This window comes from Euprymna scolopes, chromosome 5 (genome assembly GCF_053919585.1).
Source record: "Euprymna scolopes isolate OS-2025 chromosome 5, ASM5391958v1, whole genome shotgun sequence".
NCBI lineage: Eukaryota > Metazoa > Mollusca > Cephalopoda > Sepiida > Sepiolidae > Euprymna > Euprymna scolopes.
In genome coordinates, this window is record NC_136486.1 from 27113077 (window position 1) to 27131279 (window position 18203).

The 18203-nt window shown below is 36.5% G+C and overlaps 2 protein-coding genes across 2 annotated transcripts; both read left to right on the forward strand.

Moving 5' to 3' along the window:
* Positions 1-1493: 1493 nt before the first annotated feature.
* Positions 1494-2300, forward strand: LOC145276567 (uncharacterized). Its single transcript, XM_080127761.1, has one exon. The coding sequence runs from the start codon at positions 1494-1496 to the stop codon at positions 2298-2300; it is 807 nt and encodes a 268-aa protein (XP_079983887.1).
* Positions 2301-4820: 2520 nt separating this feature from the next.
* LOC145276568 (uncharacterized) lies at positions 4821-5420 on the forward strand. Its single transcript, XM_080127764.1, has one exon. It carries the CDS (start codon positions 4821-4823, stop codon positions 5418-5420), a length of 600 nt encoding a protein of 199 aa, XP_079983890.1.
* Positions 5421-18203: the final 12783 nt, after the last annotated feature.

The following is an 18203-nucleotide window of genomic DNA, read 5'->3' on the forward strand; positions in this document are numbered from 1 at the left end:
CCTTTTAACCCAAACAACCTGTGTCTGTCATTCTTCTGTGCCTTTTTTCTGTTTACTTTTTGCCCGTGTCTACCTTGTTAGTTGTTGGGTCGATTGTCCCCGGACGACCGGCCCTGCAACACTTCTATAAAGTTAACTCTCTCTGGTTTAAGGTCTAAATCATAGCTGTAACGTATAACCATGTATAAACGACTAACAATTTCTTTAATAACATACACAGAACGACAGATACATTCTGAAACAAGGTATGAAAGAAGAACAATTGACCTATTCCCGTCTCTTTATAACAGACCCCCCCTCTTCTCAGATTAAAAACTACTTCTTTTATTTCGTCGCATAACTTCCATTTACGCTATTTTTTCTCAGCTCGTAATAGTTAGAAATATCTCTGTATTTTGAATGCTTCATTTTCTTTGAATTTTTTTCTTTCCTCACCTGTTAATAAATTTATTTTAAATTGTTTGAATTGTGTTGACTTCGTTATTTCTCGCATTCGTTGGGTTCGACCATTTTTATTCCGTATTCCTGTTTGCTTCATAAGAATTAATCCTCGTTCCTTGTTTCGACCTTTTTGTAAAGAAAGGAAATATGTACCCCGATGGGACCTTGTACGAGTTATACTTCTACGCAGAAAACTCGTCTGCATAAAAGAATTTTTTTTAAGAAAAAGCCCTTTTAAAAGAACCCTCCCTACATTTTTTTAAATTTTGTTTTCATATCCCCTTTCCATTTTTTTTACCCTTTTCACGCGTGCGTCCTCTGTATCCCCAAACGAGGGAGGCACACATGACAATATATATATATATATATATATATATATATATATATATATATATATATATATATATATATATATGTGTGTATATATGTATACATACATACATACATACATACATACACACACACACACACACACACACACACATATATATATATATATATATATATATATATATGTGTGTGTGTGTGTGTGTGTGTGTGTGTGTGTGTGTGTGTGTGTGTGTGTGCGACACGCGCTATGCCAGTTCTCATAATGAAACCAAAAAAACATTCTTCTTACCTTTTCACGCCACTTTTCACTCGAACGGCTATCCCAAAGAAAAATATTTAATTTATCTTTTCTTCCCGACTTTACGCCAAAAAAGAGAATATTTACCCAGTCAGTCAAGATTTCTTTCTTTTCTACAGCCACAAAAGAAACCACATGAGTGTGATACACAAAAGGGTAAATAAAATTACACTTCTTTTAACAAGCCAAGTCTGACTATTTATTTTCATTAATTTTTCTGAATATTTGTTTTTTATTAATGTTTATGAAAAATTATTTTTTAGGAGCTGTTCATCGTTTTGCCTGGCGAGCAGCTCACTTCACTGGTGACCCCTTTTCGTCAGACTTTGGTAGAACACGCGAGGAGCTGGACATTCCCAATTCGGCAGTTTAAAGACTTTCAAACTAAGTTTTTCTCAACCCAGGCCAGGGCGGCAAACCAACCATGGATAGTGATACTATATCGGCGACAACGGCAATACAGGCCGTTCTTAAAATTCCGCCTTTCTGGACACACGACCCGACGTTGTTGTTCGCCCACGTGGAAGCTCAGTTTTTCACTCAGCGAATTCACAGCGAATTCACTAAGCTGAACCACGTGGTGGCCGCACTCACGCACGAAGTGATGGCTGAAGTCCGCGACTTGATAATGGCACCCCCAGGATCTATTTCTTATGACACTTTTAAGTCGGAGTTAATCAGAAGAACAACCGACTCCCAACAAAAGCGTCTCCGGCAACTGCTGATTGAGGAGGAATTCGGCGACCGAAAACCATCCCAATTACTGAGACGGATGAAACAATTAATGGGCGAAAGCGTTCTACAGCCGGACATCCTCAAACAATTATTCGTTAGTAGGCTGCCGTCCAGTATTCAGATGACACTAGCGTCTTCCAAAGACACCACCTTGGTCGAGGAAATGGCGGAGTTGGCAGACAAAATCATGGAAGTAACGGTTTCAGTAGCCCCGGTGCACGCACAGGCACCAGAGGATTCCTTTCCCGAAACCTCAGGCACCTCCACATATATCCGCGAAAAACTGGAGAGACAAGCCCAACTAGTCCAAAACCTGAGTGACCAGATTCGTGATATGGAGCTCAGACCAAGCAGATACCCGCGTCCGAGCGGACAGGACCGTTCTCGACCACGAAGTAACAGTCGAAATGGTGACAGGCTGTGTCGATTCCATGCGCGTTACGGCAGAAAAGGCTTTCCGATGCCGCAGGCCTTGCTCTTTCATGAAGAACGATAAGCAAGCGGGAAACGGCCAGGCCAGGTGGTAGGGGCGACCCATACCTCTGGCAGAAACCACATTTGTTGCACCCTTTACGTCACAGACAAGAACACTGGTACACGACTCCTCGTTGATACCAGCGCAGAAGTCAGCATAATCCCCAAGGAACTGTTGAAAGAGAAACGTACCCCGTCGACTTTTTGTCTACAAGCCGTGAATCACTCATCTATTCCGACTTTCGGAGAAAAGTCGTTAACATTAGACCTGGGATTCCGACGCACCTTCCAATGGATTTTTACTATCGCGAAGCTGCCCATTCCAATTTTAGGAGCGAATTTCTTGCATCATTTTGGCATACTTGTGGACGTCAAACGCGGCAAATTAATCGACAATAGCACTGGACTTACCATGCAAGGGAAGATTAATAGAAATATGACGATAAGCCCGGTCATATTGAAGGATGCTACGGACCCATACACAGACCTCTTAAAAGGTTTCCCTAATATAACTCGTCCTGTTTTTAGCAACGACAGGGTTACACACGATGTTACCCACCACATCCAGACCAGAGGACCTCCTGTGAGTGCGCGCCCACGCAGACTCAAACCTGACCGCCTGAAAGTCACCAAGCAAGAATTTCAGCATATGTTGAATTTGCGTATTATTCGACCCTCCGACAGTAATTGGTCATCGCCACTCCACATGGTGCCCAAAAAGTCAGCAGGCGACTGGCGCCCTTGCGGGAATTATCGAGCACTGAACAGTCGCACGACTCCAGATAATTACCCCATTCCTCACCTCCAGGATTTTTCAAACTCTCTCCATGGTAAATCGATATTCTCCAAAATCGATCTCGTCCGTGCGTACAATCAGATTCCTGTGGACCCTGAAGATATCCCCAAAACTGCTATAACTACCCCATTCGGACTCTTCGAATTTCTACGAATGCCCTTTGGACTGAGAAATGCTGGCCAGTCCTTCCAGTGATTTATAGACGCAGTCTTACGTGGGTTACCATTCGTTTACGCATACATTGATGATCTACTCGCAGCGAGTTCATCCGAAAGCGAACACGTGCAGTATCTACAGCAACTGTTCCACAGATTGTCGGAATACGGTGTTATCATCAACCCCAGCAAGTGTGAGTTTGGAGTCTCTTCGCTTTCCTTCCTGGGACATTTAATTGATTCGGAGGGTATCCGCCCTCTCCCGGAAAAAGTCCAATCCATTGTTGATTACCTGCCTCCCACTTCCCTTCGTAAACTTCGGGAATTCCTCGGGTTGATAAATTTTTACAGGTGTTTCGTTCCTCACTGTGCCGAAATCGCACAGCCCTTAACGGATGTACTCAGGAACAAAAAGAAAAAAAATGAGACAATCACTTTGAACAGAACGGAATTACACTCCTTCAACAAAGTAAAAGAAGCGTTAATGACTGCCACTATGTTGGTTTTTCCTCACCCACACGCTCCCCTATCCCTGTCAGTAGACGCATCTGATGTGGGCATTGGAGGGGTATTACAGCAGTTTGTAGACAACACGTGGCAACCACTATCTTTTTTCTTCAGGCGACTTCAGAATGCTGAGACCAAATATAGTACCTTTGGCAGAGAACTTTTAGCTGCTTATTATGTGGTCAAGCATTTTCGCTACATGCTAGAGGGATCCGACTTCACTCTCTTTACGGACCATAAACCGCTATCGCACGCCTTGCTCGCCAAACCCAGCAAGCATTCACCCAGAGAAGCTCGTCATTTAGACTACATTTCTCAGTTCACTTCAGACATCAAATACATCAAAGGCACTGAGAACGTTGTCGCCGACACATTATCGCGCATGCACATTGATGCCATTCAGCCTACTGATGGTATCGATCTTAAACAGATCGCCGTCGACCAAAGAAATGATGAGGAGTTGAATAACTTGCTACATTCTGAAAGCCTATCGTTCAAACAGGTTCCCATACCCTTTTCTAGCGAAATGATTTAGTGTGATATCTCCACCGGACATGAGCGCCCTTATGTTCCTCCCAAACATAGGCGAGCTGTTTTCTCTCAGCTGCACAGCCTATCGCATCCTGGCATCTGCTCTACACAGAAGTTGGTGACGTCTCGTTTTATATGGACAGCCATCAACCGAGATATACGCGAATGGACCAGGAGTTGCATACTTTGCTAAAAGTCTAAAATTCATAAGTACATTAAAAGCCCACTTTCGACATTCTCAACCCCTGAAACTTGCTTTCAGCACGTCCATATAGACTTAGTGGACCCACTCCCACCCTCCAGAGACTGTACACATCTGCTGACTTGCATTGACAGGTTTTCGAGATGGCCTGAAGCCATACCCATTAAAGATACTTCTGCCGAAACTGCGGCCAAAGCCCTTATCACACACTGGATAGCTCGTTACGGGGTGCCTAACACCATTACAACCGACAGAGGTAGACAATTCGACTCTTACCTCTTTTCGGAACTGTCTCACCTACTCGGATGTAAACACATACGCACTACTTCATACCATCCGGCAGCAAACGGCATGATTGAGCGCTTTCACAGGCAATTGAAAGCGTCCTTGAAAGCATACTCTGACCCTAACAGATGGATGGAATACCTTCCCTTCGTTTTCCTAGGTATTAGGTCCACCATCAAAACGGACATTGGTCTAACCCCAGCTGAAATGGTCTACGGAGCCTCACTGACCTTGCTTGGGCAGATGGTCACACCTACCACCCCCGAACGCATGCCAGACCCGGCGAAGGATTATATGGCAATACCTTTCAACATCGCGCCAAGAGCACAAGATGTACACACGCATGTTGCGAAGGACATGAACTCATGGACCCACGTGTTCGTCCGAAATAGTGGCGTGACTATCTGCCTTCAGTCGCCGTATTCCGGCCCTTACAAAGTACTCAAGAGATACCCGAAATTCTTCATAATCGAGATTAACGGCAAACGTGACTCGGTCAGTGTCGATCGCTTAAAGAAAGCGATTTTTGACGATGATGTCACACACATGCAGAAACCAAAGACTACGGTCCGTTTCGACGACCCCAACTCATCGAGCACGACCATTTCTACCAGGTCGGGTAGACGCATTCAGCGCCCACACCAATTTGCTGTTTACACTCAGTGACATTCTGTTCTCCTTATCGACATACTGTCTAGTAGGGGGGGGGGTAATGTAGCGTCTACCCCGGAACTAAAATTTGACAGAGACTTTTGAATTGTCACCGTTTTCGGAGAGCTCTAAAAAAGAGGACAAAAAAAAAACGTGGCGCCAAATTCGAGTGCCCTCTCTTCCTCTTTCGCTCGCTGACCCTTGAGGAGTTAACACGCGCTACTGCTGTGTCTGTCACATGTGCGCGACACGCGCTATGCCAGTTCTCATAATGAAACCAAAAAAAGCATTCTTCTTACCTTTCCACGCCACTTTTCACTCGAACGGATATCCCAAAGAAAAATATTTAATTTATCTTTTCTTTTCGACTTTACGCCAAAAAAGAGAACATTTACCCAGTCAGTCAAGATTTCTTTCTTTTCTACGGACACAAAAGAAACCACATGAGTGTGATACACAAGAGGGTAAATAAAATTACACTTCTTTTAACAAGCCAAGTTTGACTATTCATTTTCATTAATTTTTCTGAATATTTGTTTTTTATTAATGTTTATGAAAAATTATTTTAAAGGAGCTGTTCGTCGTTTTGCCCGGCGAGCAGCTCACTATATATATATATATATATATATATATATATATATATATATATATATATATATATATATATATATATATATATATAGGGTTCCAATAAAATGTATACACTCTTTAAATTATCTTAACTTACTACATGAATACGCTATACCACGTTCCCAAGAAATGTTTAGGAATAAAAAAAATGGCACTTCCAGCAGGATGGAGCACTTCCCCACTATCATCATGACATAAGAGCATATCTTGATAGTCACCTGCGAAACGAATAGTTAGGACGAAGAGGAAGTATTTAGTACTGTCCACGCTCACCGGATTTGACCCCCCCCCCGAGGAATTTTTCCCTTTTTTGGGAGTGGGGGGGCATGTTAAATACAGGGTTCACACCACAAAACTAGCTACAATGAATGAGTTGAAAGCAACCATTGAAATAAGATGTGTCAACATATCAATTGTACTGATTAGGAACGTTTTCTATTCAATCAGTGAAAGTTGTCAGCGGTTCATGAACCACAATGGCCAATAATTTGGAAACTTTCGATAATTAACTGGTTTCTATATTTGTTCACAGTATTTTGATGTATGAAACCTTTTCTTCCTTATAATAAATGTTGGTTTTATGGCCATTTAAAGAGCGTATACCTTTCATTTGGACAGCCTGTACACACACACACACACACACACACACACACACACACACACACACACACACACACACACACACACACACACACACACACACACATATATATATATATATATGCATAGATTATCCTATAACGATTAGATCACTGTCTGACGGACGTAAATGAATATCTAGAATTAAAATGTTTAAATTCAAGGTTATTTCACGCGGTTAATGGTAGCTGAATTGATACGGCCTTCGCTAACCGAGCCAGAGATGTCTCGTGTTTCGGGGTTCGAATCGTTCGACTGATGTTAATCGTGACACCCTGCACTGAAGATTCCCGAAAGGATGAAACACTAGTGTCTGTAGGTATTTAATTATTATAGTAAAAAAATAATTATATATATATATATATATATATATATATATATATATATATATATATATATATATATATATATATATATAAAGAAAATATTACAAAAATGAATAGATAAAGATAAGCCGGTAGAGTTACAGCCTGAGGTACGATACTTTTGGGTGGTCGATTTTAGTATTGGCAGGATGCAGTAGGGTGATATGCCCGTCTTTGGACAGATGGTAGAGATTAACACTCTTTTTCGCCTTCTATACAGACTGCATTAGAAATAGCTATTTTGAACTGAGGTGCCAATCTTCTGCAGGCCAAGAATTGTTAAGGCGCGCTTGAACAAACTATTGCTTAAAATATGATGACGATTCTTAAAATAACACACACACACACACACACACACACACACACACACACACACACACACACATTCTAAAGAAGTTTTAAAGGTTTTCTTAAAAAAAATACTAAAATAAAATTAAAACTGCAGTTTAAGTCACTAACAATACTAACTAAATTCGACATATGAGCCGGTTTTCTGCTAGCAAATCTATGATTATAAAAGGGAGATTCAACTATATAACTATGTAAAACAGGTAATCTTAAATTGATGTTTAGTTTAGCTAACTAACCAATCAAATTCATTGTTATTTCCGCCTGCGCTCATGTTTCCATTAGCCAATGTTAAAGCTTTTATCAGACAAAGGTTTGGTTGACTTTCACTTTCTACTCTTAATGGCAGGAATAACAAAATATCTGATAGCCAACTTAGCTTTACGTGTATATATATATATATATATATATATATATATATATATATATATATATATATATATATATATAATGAGTCATTTATTTAATAAGGATATACATACGTGTATATGTGTGCATGTATATCCTTATGAAATAAATGACTCATTCTATATTTTCCAGTGTATAGTATTTGTGAATTTATGTTGTACTCCTATTGTATCCTATATAAGCTTCATTGAAATTTGTTGAGCTTTATATTATCCCGATAAGTGTCCTCTTATAGAATTGAATTTACCCTTTTCTTTTATCTACCCTCGTCATATATATATATATATATATATATATATATATATATATATATATATATATATATATATATATATATATATATATATATACATATATATATATATATATATATACATATATATATACATACATATATATATATATATATACATACATACATATATATATGTATATATATGTATATATATATATATATACATACATATATATATATACATACATACATATATATATGTATATATATGTATATATATATATATATATATATATATATATATATATATAAAAACGCTAACATGAATTCCATGCATTTTAGTTTGACGAGTTCTTACGGTAACGAAACACGTAAAATTCTGTGTAGCTTAATTGCTATATATATTTTCACAACTCGCTATCTTACTCGCGCATTGAGCACTATTAAAGTAAATACTAAAGATAGATGCATAAAATTACGCACAAGGTGCGTTCAATAAGTTTCCAGATTTTTTTTCGTATGGACACTTTTATTTATAGTATACACATGGGACTCTAGTCCCCTTTCGAATTAATCTCATCCAACTGCAATAAATTTGTTGTATTGTTCCAACAACTTCTGGAAGGCCACATGGAAGTCCTTTTGAGTGAGTGTGTCAATGACTCTCGTCACAATCTCTTTCATCTGTTCAATTGTTTCATGACAGCCCGTAAGGTTTTCCGTGAGCTTATGTAATAACCAAAAATCAGAGGGAGCAACGTCTGGACTATAGGAAGGGTGAGGAACTGTCTTGATGCCCATTTTGACACGGATTAAACAACCTTGGGAAAAACTTTGCGCAAATCTTACGTATCTTCAGTTCCCCGTGTGGTTCAGTTCCCACACTGACATCAAACTGTGCACTTATTGTTTCTATAGACGCATGACGGTCCTTATCCATGAAATTATTTATTTGGCCAATCAGTACTGGCGTTCTGACTTCCTTTCTCCTTCCTCACCTCTCATCATCCCTCATAGACCCCTGCCTTCCTTGAATCTCGTATGCCACTAAAAAACTGATGCTCGAATCATGCAAGATGGTCCAAAAGCAGTCTGAAGCATTCCATACGTTTCTGTGGTATTTATTCCAAGTTCAAGGCAGAATTTTATTGAATATTGTTCTGCTAGAGTGGTGTCACGTCCAGATTGCATTTAGGAAATTCACAAGCAATGACCATCAAGCTTTAGTAGAGTGTATTCCAATTCCTGCTGTAGCTGTTAATTTGACTATCATAATATGTATAGAAATATCATACTGAATTTACAGCCACTTACCATTGATTTCTGGTTGGCAGCGACCTGGAATTTTGGTGGCAATAAAAGCCTCCCGAAAGTGCCAGTCTTCTTTGCATTCATTAAGCGGAGGTCAGTTAGTGCTTTCTCTTCTCGTCCTTTACATCCTCCTTGACCCTCCTCATTTATTTGGTGTGGTGCTAGTTTATGGTAACATATACATATGAAAAAAAGGGGTTGCCGAAACACATGTTTCAGTTTTCATGATTTCATGTGATGTTTCTTTGTGTTTGACAGCTGTAGCCGTTTCTGTGTCCAGTTTGTGCCTGTAGTTGATGTATAGTATTAGTCTCCGCACTCAAGGGGTTTTCTTAATATTTCTGCAATTTTCATTATTATTATTATTATTATTATTATTATTATTATTATTATTATTATTATTATTATCTTGAAAGACATAATGACTTGGGGCCCGCACAACGAGTGACATTATCTGTCTGTTCCAATTCTTGGCAATGATTTTTCTCCTGACCCAGACATAGACGGATGTTAAAATTCCTTTCATGAAATTCTTAATTGCATGCGAAGAAAAAAAAAATAAATTGGAAAGATTTAAAAGAAATCTTTTGGCATTTGTTAAGAAAAATTCTTGTCTTTGACTTGATCTTGATTTCCACTTCAACCCCATTCCCACCGGATAGGGGTTGGGACGAGACAGATTCCAACAATCTTCGCCTCAAGCTAACATGTCTGTGATTCTGTTATTTCTGAGGTCCGACCTTGCATCCCTAAGCGAGGTTTTGTCGATCGATTGAGCTGCAGGACTGTCACCTTTTAGTTCTAAATATAATTTTCATCACTGATCGCGTAGATTGAATGAACGTGTCTTAGCTTAAACTAACGGGGTGGGGTGGATGTTACGCCTCAATTTGCCCGAGCGTAAAATACGCTTAAATCTGACTGTTTAATTTGTCCAGATTTCGTATATATTATTATAGAGTCGTGATTTCAAAAGAAAAAAAAAGTATTTGGGTGCTATCAGCTCAAATCGAAACCGAAAGCAAAGCTGTAGCATTCAAAGCTGGTGACGTTACCACCGTACCAATGTGACACGCACGTAAACTGATAAAAAGTATATTAAGATAAATGTACAAAATATATAACGATCTTTTGCAATTTTAATCTCTTTTTGACTCCTTAAAAACTATTTTAACCGGCGAAAGATCCATAAAAATACGGTCCATAAAAATCCAATCATTTGAGGCTCCTAGCGTCGCTTTGCGACTTTCAATTTCGGGAGATATAGAGTTTGAAAATATGGGGAGAGATAGGCATAGTGAGTTTTATGAATTAGATTTGTACCAGCATCTGACAAAGGGGAAAGTATTGCTGTTTTCTAGGTAGGAATTTATCCTTATAACATTATAGGAAAGTAGAAAATGGACATTGGATTTACTTTCGCGAGCCTTTTCACTCTGATTTCTGTTATTTTGTTGTTTAATCCTCGCGTTTCATGAGCGATGTTTCTGAAAAAGGAGAAAGAACTGCTGTTTTTTTTGGCTCGGAATCTAACTATATATATATATATATCGCACTTTTGGCCGTTTTTTTATATATATTTATATATTTTTTAGCTTAATTATGTTTGTTGTTCCTTTGTTATTTATTTTTTCTAAAATCCGATTGCTGCATCGGAAAGGCCAGTTAAAAATACATAATATACTTTGTTATTTTCTTTAATTTAATCCCTTTTTTAGAATTTATTAGACAAAATTTAACTTTTATTTTACCGTGCCAATAAATATGATCATCACTGTATATATATATATATATATATATATATATATATATATATATATATATATATATATATATATATATATATTAAATAAAATGGAGGTGAAAGGACCTGAATACTCAACGTTTCGCCAGATTTATGCGGGCCTTTTCAAGAGGGATAGTCATTGACGAGAGAGTCGGAAGATTTGGGGCTACATATAATGATGGGGGAGAGCAGTGTGTTTTCCTTGTGTAAATTAGATGTCTATATACATATCTACATTTTTTGATTAGAGAAAATAAATTAGAGTAAACTAGCGTAGTGTATTACGTCTAAAAGTTAAAATATCGTAGAGATTTAAAAGATTGCGTTTGAAAATATAACCGTGGTAGATTAAGTAAATAAATGAAACGAGATTACGAAGGGAGTTTTTAAAAATTAGAAATATTGAATTGGGATAAAATAGCGTAGTAACTGTAGATGGCGTCTAAAAATAAGAATAGGTGATAAAATGGGGTCTAAAAATAGACACTGATAAAATAAAATACAGTAAATAAGTAAAATAAAAATAATAAAAAGAAGTGAAATTACGAATGCATTTTTTTTAAATATATATATATATATATAAATATATATTGTTCTCTTTAATAATCATTTTCGGCAGATAGGGAGCAATGTGGAAAAAAACTTTTCTTTGTTTAATTATATTGCTGGAATGGGAGATTATAGCTGACTCAATAAAACGTCGTGTGGATCTGTTATGTATGTGCTTAAGGAAAGTTGCTTTGTTAAAATTAAAATGGTGGTCGTTCTCCATTATGTGACAAAATATGGCGTTGAGTGTATTGTTGTTTTTTACATTTCTTTTGTGTTCATATATTCTTTTATTTAAATTACGTTGAGTTTCTACTACGTATATTCTTCCACAATCAAGACAGAGTAAATAAGAAAGGCATTCAAATAATAAAACTAAACTCTTTAACAATTAGGGATCTAAAACGTAAAATTATGACTAATACCAACACTAACACCAAAGCCGGAATATATTATATACCCTGCCAGTACTAACATAAATAAATAACCCGGAATATATATATTTTTTTAAATTTGCGTTACAAATAAATAATCAACGCGACAATAAAACGTATTGTTTTACTGTGAGCGTTTTCAGCGTCCTAATTGTTTTTTTCGCCTTTAAATTAAAAGATATAAATTTGAATTTAACTTTAAGTATTATGGTATCTGTTCAGTGCACATTTACCTAAAAAGTATGGCAAACCATTTAGAATTCAATAGCTGTAAGTTTTTTTTTTAAATAAAAAATTATAAACAGAATGACTCATAGAAATTTATCTATATTCTTTTTTTCATTTTAATATACTTTCATAGAAATTTTTCTGTTATGTCAGAAAAAACTATTTCTTTACCTTACAAGTGTCGCGCTCATATATTAATTCCATAGCTAATATAACATACTGACCCAACGGGTCATGGGTAGTCTAGTCTAGTATATATATATATATATATATATATATATATATATATATATATATATATATATATATATATATATATATATATTTGTCTGTTTTCCTTTTCCATTTTTTCTCGGAAATTACTGGGCCGATTTAACTGAAATTTTGTATGCATCCAGGTTATAATAAGGTGTAGTAATATATATATATATATATATATATATATATATATATATATATATATATATATATATATGTGTGTGTGTATTTTAAAATTTAAAAAAAAATAATTATTTTTTATTACATCCTGATGATCTATGTGTCTATCTATCTATCTATCTATCTATCTATCTATCTATCTATCTATCTATCCCAATATCTTCCCCCTTCTTTCTCTCTCTCTCTTTCTCTCTCTCTCTCTCTCTCTCTCTCTCTCTCTCTATATATATATATATATATATATATATATATATATACAACTACTTCATTTATTCACATAAATTTGATATACGAAAGTATAGATTTATGCGTAAACTTTAAGTATTTACTTCAAAAGTGCTCAATACGTAGGTAGAGCTAGTTAGTAATTTATAAAATATATATGGCGATTAAGCTACACTGAATATTCTGCGTTTCATCCAACTATAGGATTCGTCAGGCATATGCCTGACGAATCCTATAGTTGGATGAAACGCAGAATATTCAGTGTAGCTTAATCGCCATATATATTTTATAAATTACTATATATATATATATATATATATATATATATATATATATATATATATATATATATATATATATATATAGATGTGTGTGTCTATGTTTATTCGTACTAATGTAAATGCGTTTCACTCTCTACATATGCATATATGTGCATATGTGTGTTTTGTTTATTTAGAAACTTCCGACCTGACTAATCCGTCGGTTCGGCAAGATATCTCTATCGGAGCAAGAAAACATTATCATCTGAAATGTTTTAAGCTGATATGAAAATAAATATTTTCATATACAAAAATTTGCCCGTCTTCATATAAGGAGAGACTGAAAAAATAAAAGTAATAAAAACACCAAACCAAAATAATAATAAATAGCAAAGTTAGCAAATTTTCGTCTGCCCTTCCTTTTCCCTTTCTTCTTCCAATGGCCTTTCATTCCTTTTTAATCCATGTACATTTCTTTTCTTTTTATATATATAAAAAAAAGTTGCCTCCGGAAGGTTGCCCTTAGTTTAGATATATCCACCCATACGTTATCTCCTGCTCCCATCTTTCTTGTGCAGCCGACTGTTATTGGTCGCTCGAATTAGGAACCGGAAGTATTAAGGCCTTCACGAAGTTTAGTGCATTCTAGATTTAAAAAAAAAGGCCAGTCTAGACAAAGCATGGAGCCATTTAATGTAAGGAATAATAATAGAAAAATACTATTCAAGGTTAAAAATTAGCCAACGATAAATGTTATATGAGTAGACTCCAACTTCAAAACAGTCATTCTTCCGGCCCCTCTAAACATCATCATCAGAAGCAGAAAGGACAGATATTTTTTAGTTCAAGCGATTCAGTTTCTGTTGTTTTTGGTTAACATTAAAAACGATGAAATTAACTGTGACAAACAGGTTTACTGAGGCGAAAGAGGTCGGAGGTTTTCGAAGAAGACGGAATCGAGGTATGACTCTTAAAAATGTTAGGAATTGGAGCAGGTTTTTTTTTTTTTTAAATTCCCAAAGAATCAACATACGATTGAATTAGTTTGAAATTATTTTGGAGATGAATAAATTGTAACATTTTTATTTATTTATTGCGGACTATTATCCACATCTTTTAGTTGTTGTTTTCACGATATTCCGGCCAATTATTCATCTGGTCTTCCCAGGTTAACCGCAACGGGATAGGAATGTCGCATCTTCCAACTACATCCACAGCAATTATTGCCTTCAATAGCTGTTGTTATCTCATGACGGTTTGGTCAACTAATACTCTGACCGGCTTTGGGTGGGATCGAAACCGCTACCTCTAGACAATGTTCAACTGGAATCGTAGATATTCCGCATCTCTATCCACTGCACTTAGCCGTTTCGAGGTCGAGGGGTACAAGGGTTTGTAGTTCATTGGGGCACCTATCATTAAAATACTTGTAAAACAGGAAGAGGGATGCAACATTTCGTCGACGGGACAGAGGTCGAACTCTAGCTGACAGTGTGAGATCTATTAGGTTGGAGATTCTCTTTGAACGCTGTCTAAAAGTGAAAGACTAGTAGCTATAACAATATTCATAAACTAAATTACAATCGTTTAAAATAATCCTTTTACAAACCGGCAAAAACTTTTGCTGCAACCTGATATATTTTTTTTTATGGACGGCACTCCCGACAAGGCATGAAGCTACTTGATGTAAGGGGCTAAAAAAATATTAGTTCAAAGTCAAAAACTCGCGAATTATAAGTATTAGATGGAATAGATTCTGACCCAGAAATCATAAATTCTCCCTTTTTTGTCAAAAACATCACTCTTGGAACGTGAGGACTAAAAGACAAAAATAAAGGAAGCGAAAATTACGAGGTTGCCGAAAGTAAGCCCAAGGTCGATTTTCTACTCTCCTTAAATTATAACGTGGGGTCGAGTTGGTAAGAAATTCTTGAAATTCGAACCAGAAATGTCCGGATTCCATTAATAGATATTAATTACATTTGACCCAAAGTGCGAAATTGAATCCGTTTGAGCGATTACCCCGTCTTATTTCTTATTTTATTTTTAAATCTCGACACGCCTTAATCAAAATGACGAACACATAAAACAAAACATGAAACGGATCTGGAATTAAAGACGTTGCTTGCGTCTTTGCATGGGAAGTGAATATGTGGTTGTCCTCGGTGTTAACAAGTTCACATTCTGGCTGTTGGGGTCGGGGGTTCACTTCATACTGTTATTCGTTCCATAAAAAACATAAAACCGCCATTCTTTTTCAGACGTGGGCGAAAATATGGGAACGGAAATCGTTTACGTCAGAGATTAATCCTTGCAGCTGGTATACGAATAATTCACAAATTGGGAGAGCAGATGGACAGTGCACATTTGCACCCAATTGTGACGAGAAAAAATGAGGAATAGGTATTACACCGTACGACAGCAATTTCTATGATATGAGACTAAATATTTTCCTTATCGTTATATATATATATATATATATATATATATATATATATATATATATATATATATATATATATATATATATATATTGGTGCCCGGAAAATTCGTCCCGAGAAAACTCGACCCCGGAAAACTCGTCCCATTTCGCTAGGTAGGAAAACTGGTCCCTTATTGAATAAATATCGATTGAAAACACATTTTATGATCGTTCTTGAAGGAGATATTATTTTTTAAAATAGACTATAGCCCCCATAATATTTTTTAAAAATATTTTTACTCGCTTAATATTTTTTTATTTTATTTTTTTTTAAAAATAAAATCGATTTTCTAAGTCTCCGTTTTCTACCTAACTGGCTAAGTTCTCAGTGTTTTTTTTTGTATTCATGGTAAAAAAAGGACTGAGGGAAAACATTCGATGGCGGTTAAAAAAAAAAAAAATTAGATAAATAAGGGGGTAGAGTCAGCCAACCAGGTTTCGCCATCACTTTTCAAAGCCGAATCGAGTTTTTTTTTTTTTCTTGTATTGGGAAACGAATTTAAACGGGGGGGGGAACGACTAAAATAAAATCAAATTATTGGAAAGAAGAAAAATGGGGGAACGACTAAAATAAATTTATCGTTATGATAATTGTGCAATGGAGAGGAAATGCCTTAGAGACTAATCACGTCCAGACCCAAAAGGCAATCCCTTTGCTTACAGAGAGAAGGTCTCTTTAAACGGACGCTTAATATTGTCAATTAACCTAATAAATTTATTCTCATTTGTTATTACTCCTATATCATAATTCTATTCTTCATGTCATCTTTCCCATCAACAAGATTTCGTATATGTGTGTGTTTTTTAACCTTAATTTTTTTTATTGATTCATGATTACTTAACTATTAGTATGCTTAATTGTAACGTTTTGACATTGGTTTATGTGTATTTATTCTATTTGTATTTAATTCGATAGTTGCAAATGCTGGTAGAAATTATATTCGAACTGGTATCGACTAAACATTCGTCAAAGTTACTTAATCTAAGTACTTAATATCTTCTTTAAAATAGACGTTTTCTTAAGTTATTTTCTCTCATAAGATATTTAGTTATTTTTATGTCATTGTGGTGACTCGATTTACGATTAACAATTACGAGTGTTTGGCTTTTTTTTCAATCATTTTTAATTTATATTAATTAACTATACTTTTTTATAAATTATATTTTCACCCCAACCATTGGCACTTTGATGTAGGGGGTTACTATCAGGGACATAAGCTACAGGGGTACTATGTACTGAGTTGGGCAGCAAGATGTCGGTTCACGTTACACTTGAACTTCTGCATGTCAATACAGATGGGGAAGCAGCGACGCGAAAGGGAATTCCAAAGTCTAGCGGTTCTGGGGAAGAAACTGCTGGAGTAGAAGGCTCTCTTACATCTAGAGATCTCTACTGTGAAGGGGTGGGATTTAGCTGCTTGTCGGGTTTGTCGGGGGTATTTACGTCGAGGGGGTACAAGTGCTTGCAGTTCGTCGGAGCATTCACCTTTAAAGTACTTGTAGAACAGGCAGAAGGATGCTACATTTCGTCGATGGGACAGAGACTGAAGCTTAGATGACAATTCAGGACCTATCAGGTTGGCGATTCTCTTTTGAACCTTGTCTAGGGGCGAGAGACTAGTAGCACATGCACCAGCCCAAATATGACAACAATATTCCATACATGGACGAATGGTGGTCTTATAGAGGTACAGGATACTTTCGGGATTTAGTAGCTTTCTAGCACGGTAGATAGAACCTACCTTATTCGCAGCGGTCCTGGCAATGCTCTCAATATAATTGTTCTAACTCATGTTTCCTTTGAACGTAAGGCCGAGGAGTTTAAAAGATGTGCTTTCAGATAAAGAGTCTTAGGTCATTGCTGTTGGTAGTAGAGAAGGTGTGTTGTAATTATTGAAGGAAACAAGTTTAGTCCTGGCAGCATTGAATGGGACCATCCATTTTTGTCCCTCATTCCACTACAGATCGGAGGACATCCTCTAGTGTTTCTGCCATTTCTTTAGATATGTGTGGTGTCATCAACATAGATACCTATCTCACAGACAATTTTGTTAGGGAGGTCATTTATGAATATTAGGAACAATAGCGTTCCAAGGATAGACCCTAGAGGCACTCCCGCTTTTATATCATATTGTTTAGATGCACGACCGTCGAGGACAACTTGCCCTTTTCTCTTTTCTATGAAGAATTTAATTATGTTAAGTATTCTTCCAGTGATATCGTATGATCTGATTTTCCCGAGAAGACCTTCATGCCATACCCTGTCAAAAGTCTTAGATATATCCTACCCTCCTTTGTCCAGTGAATGGTATATACGTTCAGAGATTACAGTTAGGATGTATGCTGTGGAATGGGCTTGCCTAAATCAATATTGTTGGTCGGTCAGAAGCTTAGCATCTGTAAGGTGATGGATTAGAGCTTGGTTAATTATGGACTAGAATATTTTGGCGAAAAGTGGGA